The 20,368-nt window shown below is 41.5% G+C and overlaps 1 protein-coding gene across 2 annotated transcripts in view; it reads left to right on the top strand.

The window, feature by feature from the left end:
* The window catches only part of LOC134358088 (LYR motif-containing protein 4), a 151,993-nt gene extending 137,255 nt beyond the window's left edge, over nucleotides 1-14,738 (top strand). The window contains exon 4 of one of the 2 annotated variants that reach the window (XM_063070037.1): nucleotides 14,302-14,738. In XM_063070037.1, coding sequence (XP_062926107.1) covers nucleotides 14,302-14,345 — 44 coding nt within the window. In that variant the 3' untranslated portion in view covers nucleotides 14,346-14,738. The remainder of the gene's footprint in view (nucleotides 1-14,301) is intronic. The other variant, XM_063070039.1, reaches the window with a different exon arrangement.
* The last annotated feature ends 5,630 nt before the right edge of the window (nucleotides 14,739-20,368 follow it).

The following is a 20,368-nucleotide window of genomic DNA, read 5'->3' as shown; positions in this document are numbered from 1 at the left end:
GTAAGTGATATGTTGTATTTTTTTTAGTTACAATAATAGATTTAAACATGTACTGTGTCATGAAGAAAGCTGTCAAAAACTCCAAAGGTACAGCAGAAGTTCTATTTTGTGCCACAGTCCTAGCAAGGATCATTAGGAATCTGGGAATGTATTATAAGTATACACTGTAACATTGACCATTTTCTTGACAGTGATCACAAAGTGTTCTTTTAAAGATCTTTATGACAAACTGGTAATTTCCATTAATTGTCAAAAATTTCAACCCTTAAATCCATCAACTATTTCCAGTAAAGACAGCAATTGTTGGAAACTAATATCCCAAACCTCTGTGGTTAAGTTGCAGTTTGTAGATGATGTTCCTGTTTGCGCACACTGAGGCCAAGTTTCAAGCAATATCGACTCATTTAATGAAACAAATGAGTGAATCACAACACAACGTTCCTCTCCCAACCAACCTCCACTACATCCTCTGACCATGAGGGATTCTGGTGAGTCCTTGGAAAACATGGACATTGCCCATACTTCAGGAGACACCTCTTGATTAATGAAGACGTTAGAACATAGTGCATTACAGTACAGGAATAGGTCCTCACTCACAATGTTGTGCCAAACCAATTAAATTAATAATCAAATGGCTAACTAAAGACCTCAAGAGATAGGATCAGAATAAGGCCATTATACCCATCAAGTCTGCTTCACCATTTCATACCAGCTGATCCATTCTCCCTCTCAACTCCATTATCCTTCCATCTCCCCGTAAACTTTCACACCCTGTCTAATCAACAACCTATCAGCCTCCGTCTTACATATGCCCAATGACCTGGCCTCCACAGCCACTTGTAGCAACAAATTCCACAGATTCACATAGAGTGTCCCTCTATTCTGAGCCTTCTCCCTGTAACCTTTGATACCATGTCTAATCAAGAACCTTTCAAGCTCTGTCTTAAATACACCCAACAACCTGGTCTCCACAGCTGCCTGTGGTAATAAATTCCACAAATTCACCACCCTCTGGCTATAGAAATTTCTCCGAATCTCTGTTTTAAACGGACGCCTCTCTATCCTGAGACTGTGTCCTCTTGTCCAAGGCTCCCCACCATGGGAAACATCCTTTCCACATCTACTCTGTCTAGGTCTTTCAACATTCAAAAGGTTTCAATGAGATCTCCCCCCTCATCCTTCTAAATTCCAGCAGGTACAGACCCAGAGCCATCAAATGTTCCTTGTTATGAGAACCCTTTCATTCCTGGAATCATCCTTGTGAACCTCCTCTGGACCCTCTCCAATGCCAGCATATCTTGTAGATGAGGAGCCCAGAACTGTTCACAATACTCAAGGTGAGGCCTCACCAGTGCCTTATAAAGCTTCAGCATCACATCCTTGCTCTTGTATTTTAGACCTCTTGAAATAAATGCTAACATTGCATTTGCCTTCCTCATCACTGACTCAACCTGCAAGTTAACCTTTACGGTATTCTTCACAAGAACTCGCAAGTTTCGATTTTCTCCCCATTTAGAAAATAATTTGCACATTTATTTCTTCTACCAAAGTGCATGATCATGCATTTTCCAACATTGTATTTCATTTGCCACTTTCTTGCCAATTCTCCTAATCTGTCTAAGTCATTCTGCAGCCTGCCTGTTTCCTCAACACTACCAGCCCCTCCGCCAATCTTCCTATCATCTGCGAATTTGGCAACAAAGCCATCTATTCCATCATCTAAATCATTGATATACAGCATAAAAAGAAGCAATCTCAACACCAACCCCTGCGGAATACCACTAGTCACTGGCAGCCAACCAGAATAGGATCCTTTTATTCCCACTCACTGCCTCCTACCAATCAGCCAATGTTCTAACCATGTCAATAATTTTCGTGTAATACAATGGGCTCTTAGCTTGGTAAGCAGCTCCATGTGTGGCACCTTGTCAAAGGCCTTCTGAAAGTCCAAATATACAACATCCACTGTATCCCCTTTATCTATCCTACTTGTAATTTCCACAAAGAATTCCAACAAGTTCGTCAGGCAATTTTTCCCTAAAGGAAACCATGCTGACTTTGTCCTATCTTGTCATGTGTCACCAAATACTCCATAACCTCATCCTTAACAATTGACTCCCAATATCTTCCCAACCACTAAGGTCAGGCTAACTGGTCTATAATTTTCTTTCTGCTGCCTTCCTCCTTTCTTAAAGAGTGGAGTGGCATTTGCAATTTTCCGGACCTATGGCACCATGCCAGAGTCCAATGATTTTTGAATGATTTTGAAAACTAATGCCTCCACAATCTCTACTGCTACCTCTTTCAGAACCCTAGAGTGCAGTTCATCTGGTCTGGGTGACTTAGGGCTTTCAGCTTTTTGAGCATCCTCTCCCTTGTAATAGTAGCTGCACTCACTTCTCTTTCTTCACACCCTTCAACATCTGGCACTCTGTACACACTTAATTATTTTATTGTCACCCAAGTGCTCCATTTTGACAGGCACTGTAAGTAAATTAAAAAGCTTTAGTGATTTCAGCTGTACAACTGTTGATTTAAAAGATGTTACAGTTGGGTTACAGTTTCAGATTTACAGTCCACATACTTTTAGGATGGAGTTGGAGCTGGAACTGGAACTGGATGAACTCCGAATCATTTGGGAGGCTAAGGAGTTGATAGAGAGGACATACAGGGTGGCAGTTACTTCCAAGGTGCAGGACACATGTCACAGGGTGACCGTCAGGAGGAGGAAAGTAGATAGGCAGACAGTGCAGAGTACCCCTATGGCTGTTCTGCTCAACAACAAGAATACTGTTAGTGGGGAATGACCTAGTCAAGGAAAGCTACAGTAGTCAGGTATCTGGCCCTGAGTCTGGCTCTGTGGCTCAGAAGGGAAGGGGGAAGAAGAGGTGAACTGTAATGATAGGCAATTCATTGGTTAGGAGAACAGGAGGAGGTTCTGTGGATAAGAACAAGAACAAGATTATTGGATGGTATATTACCTCCCAGGTGCCAGAGACATCTTGGATCAAATTGGCAGCATTCATAAGTATGAGTGTGAGCAACCAGAGGTTGTGGTCCACATTGGTACCAATGACATGGGTAGGAGGAGTGACGAGGTCCTGCAAAGTGAGTTCAGATAGTTAAAGGGATGAGCCTCCATGGTTGTGATCTCAGGACTGCTACCCATGCCACATGCTAGTGAAATCAGAAATGGGAAGATCATACAGTTCAACACACACATAGCTAAGGAGTTTTTGCAAAAGGGAGAGCTTCATATTTTTGGATCATTTGGGTCTCTTCCAGCGAAGGTGTGACTTGTACATAAGGGATGGTTTACACCTGAACTGGATAGGGACTAATATCCTAGCGGGAAGGTTTGCTAGTGCTGCACAGATGCGGGGGGGTGGGTGGGGGGGTTAAATTAGGGTTGCAGGGAGGATGGGAACCAGAGTGCCAGAACAGATAGTAGAGTGGTTGTGGAGACATATGTCATTAAGCTGACATACAAACTCAGAAATCAAGAGGTCAGTATGCTGGTACTAATGTTCTGAGCTGCATATATTTCAATACGAAGACTATTGTAAGAAAAGTGGATGAACTCGGGGCATGGATCAGCACATGGAATTAGGACATTTTAGCCACTGGTTAGACTTGGCAGCAGGAGGGGCAAGACTGGCAGCTCTGTTTTGGGGTTCCATTGTTTTAGATGTGATAGAGTGAGAGGTGATTAAAGGGAGAGGGATGGCATTACTAGTCAGGGAAAATGGCATGGCAGTGCTCTGTCAGGACGGACTGGAGAGCTCATCTATTGAGGCTTTATGGGTAGAACTGAGGAATAAGAAAGGTATAACTACATTAATAGGATTATATTGTAGGCAACCCAACCATCCATGGGATTCAGAGAAGCAAATTTGTGGTGAGATCACAGACTGTTGCAAGAAACATAAGGTTGTTATAGTAGGTGATTTTTAAAATGATCTTTCTAAATATTGACTGGGACTCCCATACTGTAAAAGGGCTGGATGGGAAAGAGTTTGTTAGATGTGTTCAGGAAAGTCTCCTTAATCAGTACATAGAAGTCCTAACTAGGGAATGTACAATACTTGATCTCCTATTAAGGAATGAGACAGGGCAGGTGACAGAATATTGTGTAGGGAAACACTTTGCATCTCATGATCATAATGCCATTAGTTTCAAGGTAATTATGGAAAAAGGATAGGTCTGGTCCTCGGGTTGAGATTCTAAATTGGAGAGAGGCCTATTTTTGATTGTATCAGAAATGATCTGTCAAGTGTGGACTGGGACATGTTGTTTTCTGGCAGATGTGTACTTGGTAAGTGGGAGGCCTTCAAATGTGAAATTTTGAGAGTACTGAGTTTATATGTTCCTGTCAGAGTAAAAGCCAAGGATAACCAGTTTAGAGAACCTTAGTTTTCAAGAGTCTCTGGTTTAAAAAAAGGTGCATAGAAGCAAACAGCAGGCAGGAACAAGTGAAGGTGAGTATAAAAATGCAAGAGAACACTTCAAAGGAAATCAGGAGGTCTAAAAGAAGACAAGGTGAAGTAGAATCCTAAGTGTTCTACAGATATAGTAAGAGCAAAAAGATAGCAAAGAATTAAATTGGTCCTCTGGAAAATCAGAATGGTAATCTATGCATGGAACTGGAAGAGATGGGGGAGATTTTAAATGGATTTTTTGGCATCTGTGTTTACTTGGCAATGGACCCAGACTCTATAGATGTAAGGCGATGCAGCAGCGAGATCATGGACCCTATACAGATGACAGAGGGACAGATGTTTGCTGTCTTGAGACGGACTGATTAGGGATAGTCAACATGGCTTTGTGCCTGGTAAGTTGTGTCTAATGAATCTCATAAGGATTTTTTGAGGAAGTTACCAGGGAAGTTGAAGGTAAGGCAGTGGATGTTGTCTGCATGAACTTTAGCAATGACGTTCAACAAGGTCCCACATGGGGTTTGTTCAAGAAGGTTCAGTCACTTGGATGAGGTAGTAAATTGGATTAGACACTGGCTTCGTGGAAGAAGCCAGAGAGTGGCAGTAGATGGTTGCCTCTCTGACTGGAGGCTTGTGACTAGTGGTGCACCACAGAGATCAGAGCTTGGTCCGTTGTTAGAGTATAGGAGCAGGGATGTGATGTTGAGGCTCTATAAGGCGCTGGATAGACCTCACTTGGAGTACTGTGGGCAGTTTTGGTCTCCTTATTTAAGAAAGGATGTGCTGACGTTGGAGAGGGTACAGAGAAGATTCACTAGAATGATTCTGGGAATGAGAGAGTTAACATATGAGAAACGTTTGTCCGCTCTTGGACTGTATTCCTTGGAGTTTAGAAGAATGAGGGGGGACCTCATAGAAACATTTCAAATGTTGAAAGGCATGGACAGAGTGGATGTGGCAAAGTTGTTTCCCATGATGGGGGAGTCTAGTACGAGAGGGCATGACTTAAGGATTGAAGGGTGCCCATTCAGAACAGAAATGCGGAGAAATTTTTTTTAGCCAGAGGGTGGTGAATCTATGGAATTTGTTGCCACGGGCGGCTGTGGAGGCCAAGTCATTGGGTGTATTTAAGGCAGAGATTGATAGGTATCTGAGTAGCCAGGGCATCAAAGGTTATGGTGAGAAGGTGGGGGAGTGGGACTAAATGGGAGAATGGATCAGCTCATGATAAAATGGCGGAGCAGACTGGATGGGCCAAATGGCCAACTTCTGCTTCTTTGTCTTGTGGTCTTGTGGTTGTTCTTTGTCATCTATGCCAATGATCTGGATGATAATATAGTTAACTAGATCGGCAAATTTGCGGATAACACCAAGATTGGAAGTGTAGTGGACAACGAAGAAGGCTATCAAAGCTTGCAGTGGGATTTAGACCAGCTGGTAAAATGGGCTGGAAAATGACAGATGAAATTAAATGCAGACTAGTGTGACATGTTGCATTTTGGAAGGACCAATTAGGCCAGGTCTTATACAGTGAGTGGCACTGAGAAGTACAGAGGAATTTGGGAATTGTTGAAAACATTTTTATTTTACATGCTGCGAGGGAAGACCATCACCACACGAGCCGGTGATAGCTTCAAAAAAACAGACAGCATAATCACTCCTTTGTATCTAAGTGTTAGCTACAGTGTGTCAGTTCAAGGGTGCATACCATTCGCCCACTTAATCAGTGTACTTGGCATTCTTCCAGTTACTCATCTGCTTATCCTTCTGCAGTTTTTCATATACTTAAAGTCCATCAGCATAATGTTACACAAATATTATTAGCAAAGCACTCTGGTACAATACAGGTTCCATTTTGTTACAGACAAAAATACCATTTTGTTACTGCAAGAATATTTCCACAGAATACAGATCCATAGTTAATTGAAAGTGGTGTCACAGGTAGATAGAGTCATAAAGAAAGCCTTTAGCACATTGGCCATCATAAATCAATGTATTCAGTGCAGGAGTTGGGATGTTATGTTAAAATTGTATAAACATATAAGACGTTGGTGAGGCTTAATTTGGAGTATTGTGTCCAGGTTTGATCACCTACCTAAAGGAAAGATGTAAGACTGCAAGAGTGTAGATAAAACTTACAAGGATGTTGCTGGGACTTGACGACCTGAGTAAGTTAGGACTTCATTCCCTAGACTGTAGAAGATTAAGGGGAGATTTAATAGAGGTATAGAAAATTATGAAGGATGTAGATTGGTAAATGCAAGCAGGCCTTTTCCACTGAAGTTGGGTGAGACTAGAACTGGAGGTCATGAGTTAAAGGTGAAATGTGAAATTTGGATACGTACATGGATGGGAAGGGTATGGAGGGCAATGGTCCAGGTGCATTTCAATGTAACTACGCAGATTAATGGTTAATGATGCATGGGCTTGATGGGCTGCTGGGCCTGTATCTGTGCTTTAGTGTTCGATGACTCTATAGGACAATTTTTTTTTAATTGCCTAAGGTTTGGGAGGTATTATTGGAATAGCTTAGCAAGAAATTATAAAGCATTCTGTAAAGTGGAAAGATGGCTATTATTTTTTTGCAATAAGTAATTTTCTTGAATTTCCAAATGTGACAGATGGCACCCAACTAAATATTTTGCTTTCTAATATAAATTTTTTTCATCTCAAAAGAAGAGTTTTTGGGGGGGAAAGTCAGAAATCCTGTGTAATTGTTTTTTTTCCCCTCTTATTGCAACTTCTCATTTTTATGTTTGTTCATATAAGTCTTAACAACAATCAACTAAAAACACACCAGTCTCTTGCAGCACCTTGTTTAGGCAGTTTCTTGGTAAAAAGTAATCCAACTTTTTTTCTCAAGTGCAGTCTTCCACCTTGTGGCCTAAATAAGAATTTCTTGACAACCTTCTAAACATTTGGACACTAGAAATTATGCAGGTTGTCCACTGTTCTCTACTATTACATTCCTTCTTCTTTAACCCTTTACTTCTTTCACTTAAGCCTTCCCAACTTCTTATTTCATCACCCCTTCCTCATCAATAAGCTCCAAGACCTAGGCCTCAGTACCTTACTGTGCAATTGGATCCTTCATTTCCTCATCTGCTGACTCCAGTCAGCTTGGATTGGCAACAACATCTCCACAATCTCCACCAGAAGGCTGTGTGCTTAGCCCCTTGCTTTACTTGCTTTATACTTGACTGTGAGGCCAAGCACAGGTCCAATGCCATTTTTAAGTTTGCTGATGACTCTGCTGTAGTTGGCCAAATCAAAGGTGGTGATAAATCAGCATATAGGAGGGTGATTGAAATCTGACTGATTGGTGTCACCACAACAACACCTCACAATATCAGCAAGGCAAAGGAGCTGATTATTGACTTCAGGAGGGGGAAATGGAAGGTCCATGAGCCAGTCCCCATTGGGAGATCAGAGGTGGAGAGAGTCAGCAATTTTAAATTCCTCAGTGTTTTCATTTCAGAGAATCTGTTCTGGGTCCAGTTCATAAGTGCCATTATGAAGAAAGCCTAGCAGCACCTCTACTTCAATAGATGTGTGGTGGAGAGTATATTGACTAGTTGCATCACAGCCTGATATGAAAATACCAATTTCCTTGAATAGAAAAGCCTACAAAAGTAGTGGATACAGCTTAGACCATCGCGGGTAAAGCCAACGCCACCATTGAACACATCACTGTCACAAGAAGGCAGAATCCATCACCAAGGACCCGCACCATGCAGGCCATGCTCTCTTCTCGCTGCTGCCATCAGAAATGAGGTACAGGAGCCTCAGGATCCACACCACCAAATTCAGGAATAGTTATTATCCCTCAACCATCAGGCTCTTGAACCAGAGAGAATAGCTTTGCTTGCCCCATCACTGAATTGTGGACTCTTGTTCAGTGACTCTTCATCTCATGTTCTTGATATTTATTGCTTATTTTATTGTTATTATTTTTCTTTTTTTTTGTATTTGCACAGTTGTCTGTCTTTTACATAGTGTTTGCCCATCCTACTCAGTACGTTTTTCATTCATTCTATTGTGTTTCTTGTATTTACTATGAATGCCGGCAAGAAATGAATCTCAGGGTTATATATGGTGACATATATGTACTTTCTGCATTCCCTGTCACCCGGTCGTACCTTTCTCCTGCCAGCTTATATTGTCCCTCCACTCCCCCCCCACTTCCCATTTCCTATTCTGGCTTCTGCCCCCTTCCTTTCCAGTGCTGATGAAGGGCCTCTACCCAAAACATCAACAAATTCCTCTCCATAGATGCTGCTTGACTTGCTGAGTTCCTCCAACATTTTGTATGTTTGCTCATTTAGGCCAGATTAACAGGGCCACTATCAGTATCTTTCCCTTGTTAAACTTGATCATTTACTTACAGATTTATATCTTCTTTTTACATGTAAGTATGAGCTTGGAATGAAGATCTGAGTGAATAGTGTAAGTAACTGTGGATCATCTTAATCAGTCATTTTAAAAAAAGGAATAAATGAACAAAACAGTATTGAAGCATATGTGCATTGACTGCATGAATTTTGCCGCTCAGAAAGCCACTATTCATCAATTTCATAGTAAAACTGCATATACTAGGTCATGGAATATGAAATATAGTCTGAACATTCAGTTTGAAAAGTTGCCAGAAAATTATACTTGAAAGAACTTAGTAAAACGTTCCAGTATGCTAAAAGATTTTTCAGTAATATATGTTCCCAGCTTCTCCAGCTTAGTAGGGTTGTGTTCTGTTTATTCAGCGTTATCAAAACCTTTCTAGATGAGTAGTTTGGGAATTGGAAAACATCAATATCATTACATAATTAATAATTTTAACTAGTTATACCAGTTAGTTTCCCACTTTGGATATTTCTTACATTTCTTGGCTAGAATCTGAATACAGATAGACTGCTTAATCCCTCATAACAAAAAATAATGCATTTGAGATCTTTAATAGTCTGGTGGCTGCTAAAAGCACTCCTGAAAACTGGATAGATTACATAGCTAATGTGCACAAATTAAAAGGGAATATTATGAACATGGAGGAAAGCTAAGTGGTAGGATGTTAATTCTTTCTCTGGAGTATTTAGAATTTATAAACTCCTTTATATGCTTTCCTTGTGGGGTATGTAAAACTTTCATATTTAAATAAATCAGGAGTTTAAATATTTGAAAAGTAATTCTGTTATTCTTGAGCACTCATTATCGGAAGGGTAATACTTGCGGTAGTTCCTGCATTGAAACAAGCAATGGTCTCCCAGGGGTCATTCGGTTCCTTTAAATATACCATGTGCTCATGGCCTGTGAGACAGGCTAAAGAACAAGGATCCCTCTGCAGAAAGGTATTTGACCCACAAGGTACAGTAAATGTTGCCCTCTTGTGGAGTAAAGTAAAAAGCCAGTAGATTGTAAAAAGGTGATTAATATTTATGCTGATGTTTATGGATGGGAAAGTCTGCAGTTTATCATGATCAAGCTTCTGTGCAATTTGTTTTATCTTCTGACACCTTTACTAAACAATATCAGATGTGCTATTGACTTCATATTCTTGAATAGCTTTATGGTTATTTGTTTATTTATTTAGCAATACAGCACAGAGCAAGTCCTTCCGACTTTTCGAGCCACACCACCCCAGCAACCTCAACCAAACCTAATCTAATCACAGGACAATTTACGAAGACTAATTAACCTACCCAGTACATCTTTGGACAGTGGGAGGAAACTGAAGAACCCGGAGAAAGCCCATCCATTCATAAGAACATAAGAAATAGGAGCAGGAGTGGCCCATCGAGGCTGCCCCGCCATTTAATAAGATCATGGCTGATCTGTCCGTAAATTCAGCTCCATCTGCCTGCCTTTTCTCCATAACCCTTAATTCCCCTACTATGTAAAAATCTATCTAACTGTATCTTAAATATAGTTAGTGAAGAAGCCTCAACTGCTTCCCTGGGCAGAGAATTCCACAGATTCACCACTCTCTGGGAAAAACAGTTTCTCCTCATCTCCGTCCTAAATCTTCTCTCCGGAATCTTGAGGCAATGTCCCCTAGTTCTAGTCTCACCTACCAATGGAAACAACTTTCATACTTCTATCTTTACTTTAGTTTATTACTTTATTGTCGCCAAACAATTGATACTAGAACGTACAATCATCATAGGGGTATTTGATTCTGTGCTTCCCACTCTCTGGATTACAAATCGATAGTAAATATTAAAAAATTAAATTCTAAATCATAAATAGAAAATAGAAAAATTGAAAGTAAGGTAGTGCAAAAAAACAGAGATGCAGGTCCAGATATTTGGAGGGTATGGCCCAGATCCGGGTCAGGATCCATTCAGCAGTCTTATCACAGTTGGAAAGAAGCTGCTCCCAAATCTGGCCATACGAGTCTTCAAGCTCCTGAGCCTTCTCCCCAAGGGAAGAGGGACAAAAAGTGTGAAGGCTGGGTGGGTCATGTCCTTGATTATCCTGGCAGCACTGCTCCGACTGCGTGCGGTGTGAAGTGAGTCCAAGAACAGAAGATTGGTTTGTGTGATGTGCTGTGCCGTGTTCACGATCTTCTGCAGCCTCATTCAGTCTTGGACAGGACAACTTCCATACCAGGTTGTGATGCACCCCAGAAGAATGCTTTCTATGGTGCATCTATAAAAATTAGTGAGGGTTTTAGGGGACAGGCCAAATTTCTTTAGTTTTCTCAGGAAGTAAAAGCGCTGGTGGGCCTTCTTGGCAGTAACTACCCCATTGTTCCTCGATCAAGCAGTTCCTTCCAGTTTACCTTCTGATGTCTTTGCCACATCTGCACAAATTTTGCCTTTTTGAAATTCAATTTAATGGCTTTAGCTTTTAACTGATATACTCTCCCAAAAAACTTTGAGACTAACAATGTTATGGTTACTTGTTCCTAAAGGCTCACCAACTTCCATACACAAAATTCTGTCCTGATTGTAACAGAATATCAATTCTGGACAGAGTAGGTGGATCAAATGGCCCAATTCTGCTCCCATGTCTTATGGCCTTATAGTCTTTATCTGCCTGACCAACCAGCTGGGGTGTTCACTGAGATCTTTAACCTCTTGCTTCAGCAGTGTATGGTAGCCACTTCACCAATCGTGAATTTGATGTTTCATAATTATTTTATTCATTAGCCTTATTGATAAAATTATAGAATTTAAATGCTCAACAAATAATGAAAGTAAAAAAAAAACTGAGCAATCATTGCCAAGAGTTGCAGGATAAGGACTGGGAACTTGCTGCAGTCTTCTGGCTATCTTTATTGGGTGGGTTTGATAGATTTACTGTATAAAGAGAGCAAAGGCAAGCATGATATGAAAATCAAAGTAAAATAAAAGCAAAAGTTTGTGTGGGAGGCCTGGTTAGTGTGCTTGGGAAGAACCCATTTCCCTGAATGGATGGTGGGTAACAAGAGGCATAAATTTGAAGTAATTTGTAAAAGAATTTGGTTGAAGTTAAGGTGAGGGTTGGTGAGCAACTGAACTTCACTGCCTAAGGACCTGATGAGGCAGAAACCCTCATCAGTTGACAAAGTATGAACTAAGAAATGGAAATACTATGAGCAGCTGATGTTTGGTTCTCAAGTTCAAGTTGAACTTGAAAATAGTTATTACCACAGAATAAATGTTGAAAAGTTGTTTAACCCACTTTTTTGTTAATGATTAAAAAATGAACACTAGATTAAAGTGCATAGTTTTATGGTCCATATGGCACTAGTGTAGTAAACTGTAAATTTCTCTGATCCTATGTGCAGAATTGAGGGGAGAATGGTTTGGGGGGGCTGGGTCTTAGTGACTGAATAGTTTGTTACCATTTTAATTTATTTTCTCTTAGCTATTGTATTAGCTAAGAGAACTACAATTCTGTGAGGTGTTCATTTGCTATTACATAGAATGTAAATTATATTCCCTTGTTTAATTTGGGAAAGGGCATCAACAGAGTATCAGATAAAGTGACATCTGCCTCTTCTGGTGATAGAAATTGGTTTGGGAATAAGAAGGATTTGTTGACTTTAAGTTATTGTGTCCTGTGGAAGGCAAGTGCAGAAATTGCAGGGGCTCTAACAGAGATATTTAATTATCCTTAGCGACAGGTATGACCCGTCTGGTGGCGTAGTGTCATCAGCATCAGACTTCAGGACGAAAGGTCCTGGGTTCAAATCCAGCCAGCCGGCTCCCCTGCATGCTTTCCATCCGTGCTGGTTACGAGCTGGTGATCTCTTTGGAAACTCTCCCAGCAGAAGGCAATGGCAAACCACTGTTGTAACTTGCCTCGTATGCGGTTCCCCACTACGTCAGAAAAGCGTGAAGGGAAATCGTCAGCTAACCGGAGGAACTCCGGATGCGACGTACCTTTCCTAGCGACAGGTAAGGTGCCAGAGGATAGCTAATGTTGTTCCACTGTTTAAAAAAAGCTCTAAAAATAAACCAGGAAATTATAGGGCAGTGAGCCTGACATCAGAGGTGGGAAAGTTATTGGGTCAACCCCCCCCCCCCGTCTTTCTTCCCGGACCTCCTGTCCCATGATCCTCTCGTATCCCCTTTTGCCTATCACCTGTCCAGCTCTCGGCTCTATCCCTCCCCCTCCTGTCTTCTCCTATCATTTTGCATCTCCCCCTCCCCCTCCTGCTTTCAAATCCCTTACTCACTCTTCCTTCAGTTAGTCCTGACGAAGGGTCTCGGCCTGAAACGTCGACTGCGCCTCTTCCTATAGATGCTGCTTGGCCTGCTGCGTTCACCAGCAACTTTGATGTGTGTTGCTTGAATTTCCAGCATCTGCAGAATTCCTGTTGTTAAAGTTATTGGAAGGTATCTTAAGGGAGTGGATATATATGTATTTGGATAGATGAGAACAGATTAGGGATAGTCTGCATCGCTGTGTGTGTAGTAGGTCATGTCTAACCAATCTTATAGAGTTTTTTGAGGAAGTTACCAGGAAAGTTGATGAAAGCAAGGCAATGAATGTTGTCCACATGGATAATAACAAGGCATTTGACAAGGTCCCGAATGAGAGGTTGGTCAGGAAGATTCGGTTGCTTGGTATTCCAGATGAGGTAGTCAATTAGATCAGACATTGGCTCTGTGGGAGAAGCCAGAGAATAGTAGCAGATAGCTGCCTCTCTGAATGAAGGCCTGTGGAGTGCTGCAGGGACCAGTGCTGGTTCCATTGGTGTTTGTTATCCATATTGATCTGGATGATAATATGGGTAACTGGATCAGCAAATTTGCAGATGACACCAAGATTGTGGCTGTAGTAGACAGCAAGGAAGACTATCAGAGCTTGCAGTGGGATCTGGACCAGCTGGAAAAATGGGCTGAAAAATGGCAGATGGAATCTGCCATTCTAATGTTGGTTTTCTGGGTCCAGTAATGCTATGTATTCCTCAAATTGTGCTGGAATGCTGAATGTAACATTTAGCTCTCTGTAGCAGATTCTTTGTATTATTTTGTGACCTGCTGGTCTCTTCTAGGTGCCCCAATAAACTGGAGAAGAGTGTACTTCAAACAAATGTCAAAAATAAATGCCAGCCAGGCACACCAACACCTTGAAGTGGTTTCTCTCTACCAAGGCAGCGAAAACATAAGGAGTGTTTTTATGCTAAGAAGAGGCATTCCCTGATTAGCTCAATTAAAAGGCCCAGGAGAAAAATAGAATTGTATCACATTTTGAGAATCTGGAAGTCCTGATTTTTTTCTCTCCCCATTCCAGGTTTAATGTCATGAAGGGTTGAAAGGTCATATAGGTGAGCTGCTCAGGTCAGAAAATGTATAATACAGGTTAGAAAAACAAAACCTGCTGATAAATGAAAGCTGTTTGTATGAAATGCCTCACAATGTGCTCTCTCTTTTATTTGTAGGTGCTCATCGGCCACTTGTATACCACACAAAAGCTCGTCATTGAAAATCAGTGAAAGTGATCACTTGGAGCTTTCAATCTACTTTGTGCCAGTGGTGATATACTAACCTTCAGGAATTCAATCTTCTCTCTCTACTATGTTTGGCAACACTGGAAAAGACTATGGAAGCAAGACTTACACAGCGGTGTAATCAATACATTTAACTCTCCTCCTAAATTGCAATATTGCAAATTTTTTTCAATTCTGTAGTAATGGTTAAGGTCAGCTATGTAATTAAAAATGCATAATTTGTAATCCCAATGTAATGTTTAATATTCAATGTTGCACATACTAATGAGCAGAGACAGTCTATGGTTAAATATTAGTTTTCTGTTCGATCAATAAAAGAACAATAAAAACTCCCTAATGAAGTATGTACTCAAGGCTACTATTTTGTCCTGGAATAATCTCTACAAATATTTACAGCAACATCCTAGTGGCCTGTTTATATATGCACTTTACTTTGGAGAAACATACATACAATAAACAATTTTTTGAGATATGAACTTAAACAGAGGTAGGTTTAGAGCATAATATTCTGGATTCTGTGGCAGACAAATATGCTCTGTCTACTCTAATTCTGTCGTAGTTATATACTTTGGTGATGCGCGATACAAAAGCATGAGGCTGATCCAGCTGACCTGTTGAGTCAGTACCCTGTGCTTAACTCCAACACAAGCCTTGTAGTTGCACTAACCTTTGATGGGCCTGTGGGTCTAATCGGACTTGAACCCTCATCCTGGACTATCCTGATGGGCACATTTTCAAACATTAAGTTAAAATAAATTTTTAATGATTTAACTAACGTAAATGAATTAAAAATTGGGTATGATTTTCTAGCATTCCAAGATTTTTCTATATTGCTGTTTAATAGGTCAAGTGAACACAATAAAACAGAACAGTACATTACAGGAGTAGGCCCTTCAGCCCATGATGCTCTGCTAAACAATTCCTAATTTCACTAATTCCTTCTGTCTGCACATAGTCCCTTTTTGTTCATTCTCTGAACATTCATGTGCCTAACTTAACAGCCTCTTAAACACCTCTATTGTACCTACTTCTACAACCCCTGACAGTCTATTCCAAGCATTCACTGCTCTGTGTACAAAAAACAACTTGCACACCACATCTCCTTTGAACTTTGGCCCTCTCAGCTTATATTGCAACTCTTTAGTATTAGAAAAGTTGACTGTCTATCTATGCCTCTTATTTTATATACCTCTATCAGGTCTCCCCTCAGCTAACACAACTCCAGAAACAATAACACTAGTTTATCCAACCTCTGATAGTGCATGCCCCCTAATCCAAGTAGCATCCTGGAAAACTTCTGCACCCTCTCCAAAGACTCCACATCCTTCCTATGATGGGGCAACCAGAAATGAATGCAATACTCCAGATTGGCCTAACCAGAATTTAGGCCATCTAACTTCTTGAACTCAAGTAACTGCACAAGTTGATCAGGTGGTAAAGAAGACCTATGGCATGCTTGCCTTCATTAATAAAGGTAAACATGTCATATGCCCTCTTTGCCAACTTGTCATCTTATGCAGTCACTTTCAGGGAACTATGTTCTTCAATGCTAAGATCCCACCGTGCAGAAAAACAGTTAAGAGTCCTATCATTAACTGTGTACTCTTCCTTTGCATTTGACCTCCCAAAGAGTGCTTCCTGTTACATCTTCTAACTATACATAATTTATTAATGCCCAACAATGTGCTTTCTGGATGGTTCCACTGCATAGATCTCAGCCATCAAAGTTCTCAGTTTCTTGCTATATCTTGATCCCAGTACAACCAGTTCTGAATTAACAACCCAAAAGGAATTATCATGCTCCTTAGGTTGCCTCCACACAGTAACAGATCACTTCCTTAAAGTATCCCACTCATTCAGGCTGGCTCAGGCCATTTACCAGCTCCATGCAGTTATAACCAGTAGCATCTTTCAACTTCATTATGGTCTTTGTATACTGTAGTATTTATTTGGAGAGCCACAATGTTCTGGATAGCAGTAACAGGATTGGTCTGAGTCAGCATGGATTTACGAAGGGGAAATTGTGCTTGACTAATCTTCTGGAATTTTTTGAGGATGTTACTATGAAAATGGACAAGGGAGAGCCAGCGGATGTAGTGTACCTGGACTTTCAAAAAGCCTTTGATAAAGTCCCACATAGGAGATTAGTGGGCAAAATTAGGGCACATGGTATTGGGGGCAGAGTACTGTCATTGATTGAAAATTGGCTGGCTGACAGAAAACAAAGAGTAGCGATTAATGGGTCCCTTTTGGAATGGCAGGCGGTGACCAGTGGGGTACCGCAGGGTTCAGTGCTGGGACCGCAGCTGTTTACAATATAAATGATTTAGATGAGGGGATTAAAAGTAACATTAGCAAATTTGCCGATGACACAAAGCTGGGTGGCAGTGTGAAATGTGAGGAGGATGTTATGAGAATGCAGGGTGACTTGGACAGGCTGGGTGAGTGGGCAGATGCAGTTTAATGTGGATAAATGTGAGATTATCCACTTTGGTGGTAAGAACAGGAAGGCAGATTATTATCTAAATGGAGTCAAGTTAGGAAAAGGGGAAGTACAACGAGATCTCGGTGTTCTTGTACATCAGTCACTGAAAGCAAGCATGCAAGTACAGCAGGCTGTGAAGAAAGCTAATGGCATGCTGGCCTTCATAACAAGGGGAATTGTGTATAAGAGCAAAGAGGTCCTTCTACAGTTGTACAGGACCCTGGTGAGACCACACCTGGAGTACTGTGTGCAGTTTTGGTCTCCCAATTTGAGGAAGGACATTCTTGCTATTGAGGGAGTGCAGCGTAGGTTCACAAGGTTAATTCCCGGGATGGTGGGACTGTCATGTCGAAAAATTGGAGCAACTGGGCTTGTATACTCTGGAATTTAGAAGGCTGAGAGGGGATCTTATTGAAACATATAAGATTATTAAGGGATTGGACACGCTGGAGGCAGGAAGCATGTTCCCGCTGATGGGTGAGTCCAGAACCAGAGGCCACAGTTTAGGAATAAGGGATAGGCCTTTTAGAACGGAGTTGAGGAAAAACTTTTTCACCCAGAGAGTGGTGGATATATGGAATGCTCTGCCCCAGAAGGCTGTGGAGGCCAAGTCTCTGGATGCTTTCAAGAAAGAGATGGATAGAGCTCTTAAAGATAGCGGAATCAAAGGTTATGGGGATAAGGCAGGAACTGGATACTGATTGTGGATGATCAGCCATGATCACAGTGAATGGCGGTGCTGGCTTGAAGGGCCGAATGGCCTACTCCTGCACCTATTGTCTATTGTCTATAATGACATATATGTTAACATCTCTTCCTGGCTGAACATTTGCACAGTAAACATAACAAATCCCATGGTTTCAACAAATACCATCACAGCAGACTATTGTAGAAATTGCATTCTTCATTAATGTTACTAATTCATGCCACAATTTAATGTTTGAGAGTATTAACTTACAATTTTTCACCATACAATTCTCTAACTGCCCTCAGATACACACTGTTAGATTATCTAGCAACCCTTGAGTGCACAGAGATTATATTTCTCTCTGCTGATGTCTCAAGCCACATAGAGAAATTTGGTGTGGAAACAGCCCCTTCAGACCACTAAGTCCATGCTGACCATCAACCCCATTCATTTACATTAATTCTACACGAATCCATTTGTTATTCTCAACTACCCCATATGATATCACTCGCCTACACATTTGTGGCAATTTACAATGGTCATGCTGCACCCACACATTCTCGGAAGAATGTTTAAACTCTACACAGACAGAATCCATGGTCAGGATTGATCCTGGCTCTCTGATGCTGTAAGGCCCTCTTTAGGTGATCCACTTGTACCACTGCATTGCTGCCTTTATAACCATATAACACTTACAGCACGGAAACAGGCCATCTCGGCTCTTCTAGTCCATGCCAAACTCCTACTCTCACCTAGTCCCACCGACCTGCACTCAGCCCATAACCCTCCATTCCGTTCCTGTCCATATATCTATCCAATTTAACTTTAAACGACAACATCGAACCTGCCTCAACCACTTCTGCTGGAAGCTGGTTCCACACAGCTACCACTCTCTGAGTAAAGAAGTTCCCCCTCATGTTACCCCTAAACTTTTGCCCTTTAACTCTCAACTCATGTCCTCTTGTTTGAATCTCCCCCGCTCTCAATGGAAAAAGCCTATCCATGTCAACTCTATCAATCCCCCTCATAATTTTAAACACCTCTATCAAGTCCCCCCTCAACCTTCTACACTCCAAAGAATAAAGACCTAACTTGTTTAACCTTTCTCTGTAACTTAGGAGATGAAACCCAGGCAACATTTTAGTAATTCTCCTCCGTACTCTCTCAATTTTATTGACATCTTTCCTATAATTCGGTGACCAGAACTCTACACAATACTCCAGATTTGGCCTTACCAATGCCTTATACAATTTCAACATTACGTCCCAACTCCTATACTCAATGCTCTGATTAATAAAAGGCCAGCATACCGAAAGCTTTCTTCACCACCCTATCCACATGAGATTCCACCTTCAAGGAACTATGCACCATTATTCCTAGATCCCTCTGTTCTACAGCATTCTTCAATGCCCTAGCATTTACCATGTATGTCCTATTTCGATTAGTCCTACCAAAATGTAGCACCTCACATTTATCAGCATTAAACTCCATCTGCCATCTTTCAGCCCACTCTTCTAATTGGCCTAAATCTCTCTACAAGCTTTGAAAGCCTACTTCATCATCCACAACGCCACCTATCTTAGTATCATCTGCATACTTACTAATCCAATTTACCACCCCATCATCCAGATCATTAATATATATGACAAACAACATTGGACCCAGTACAGATCCCTGAGGCACACCGCTACACACCGTCCTCCAATCTGACACACAGTTATCCACCACTACTCTCTGGCGTCTCCTATCTAGCCACTGCTGGATCCGTTTTACTACTTCAATATTAATGCCTAACGATTGAACCTTCCTAACTAACCTTCTGTGTGGAACCTTGTCAAAGGCCTTACTGAAGTCCATATAGACAACATCCACCACTTTACCCTCGTCAACGTTCTTAGTAACCTCGTCAAAAAATTCATAAGATTTGTCAAACATGATGTTCCACGCACAAATCCATGTTGACTGTTCCTAATCCGACCCTTTCTATCCAGATAATTATATATACCGTCTCTAAGAATACTTTCCATCAATTTACCCACCACTGAGGTCAAACTCACAGGCCTTTCTCTCTCCTTTTTCTCCCTCTGTCCTTCTGACTATACCCCTTTCCCATCCTCTGTTTTTTTTTCCCCTCCTCCCCCTTTTCCTTCTCCCTGGGCCTCCTGTCCCATGATCCTCTCATATCCCTTTTGCCAATCACCTCTCAAGCACTTGGCTCCATCCCTCCCACTCCTGTCTTCTCCTAACATTTTGGATCTCCCCCTCCCCCTCCCACTTTCAAATCTCTTACTAGCTCTTCCTTCAGTTAGTCCTGACAAAGGGTCTCGGCCCGAAACGTCGACTGTACCTCTTCCTAGAGATACTGCCTGGCCTGCTGCGTTCACCAGCAAATTTGATGTGTGTTGCTTGAATTTCCAGCATCTGCAGAATTCCTCGTGTTTATGTTGTTATCTTTTTCTTCCTTTTCCCTTACATCTTTGGTCTGATTGCTCCTGATCTCTGTCCCCTGCCTATCCTCCCTCACACACCGCCTACCTGCCTTCTCCATTTGTGAACCAACCTCCCCTCTCCTAGTCTCCTTAATTTGATCCCCACCCCCCAAAAATTCTAGTTTAAAGTCACCTCAGTAGCCCTTGCAAATCTCCCCGCCAGGATATTGGTCCCCCTAGGATTCAAGTGTAACCCGTCCTTTTTGTACAGGTCACACCTGCACCAATAGAGGTCCCAATGATCCAAAAACTTGAATCCCTGCCCCCTGCTTCAAACCCTCAGCCACACATTTATCCTACATCTCATTGCATTCCTACTTTTCCTCACTGTCGCAT

This window comes from Mobula hypostoma, chromosome 17 (assembly GCF_963921235.1).
Source record: "Mobula hypostoma chromosome 17, sMobHyp1.1, whole genome shotgun sequence".
Taxonomy (NCBI): domain Eukaryota; kingdom Metazoa; phylum Chordata; class Chondrichthyes; order Myliobatiformes; family Myliobatidae; genus Mobula; species Mobula hypostoma.
This window is presented reverse-complemented; position numbering and strand designations above follow the sequence as displayed.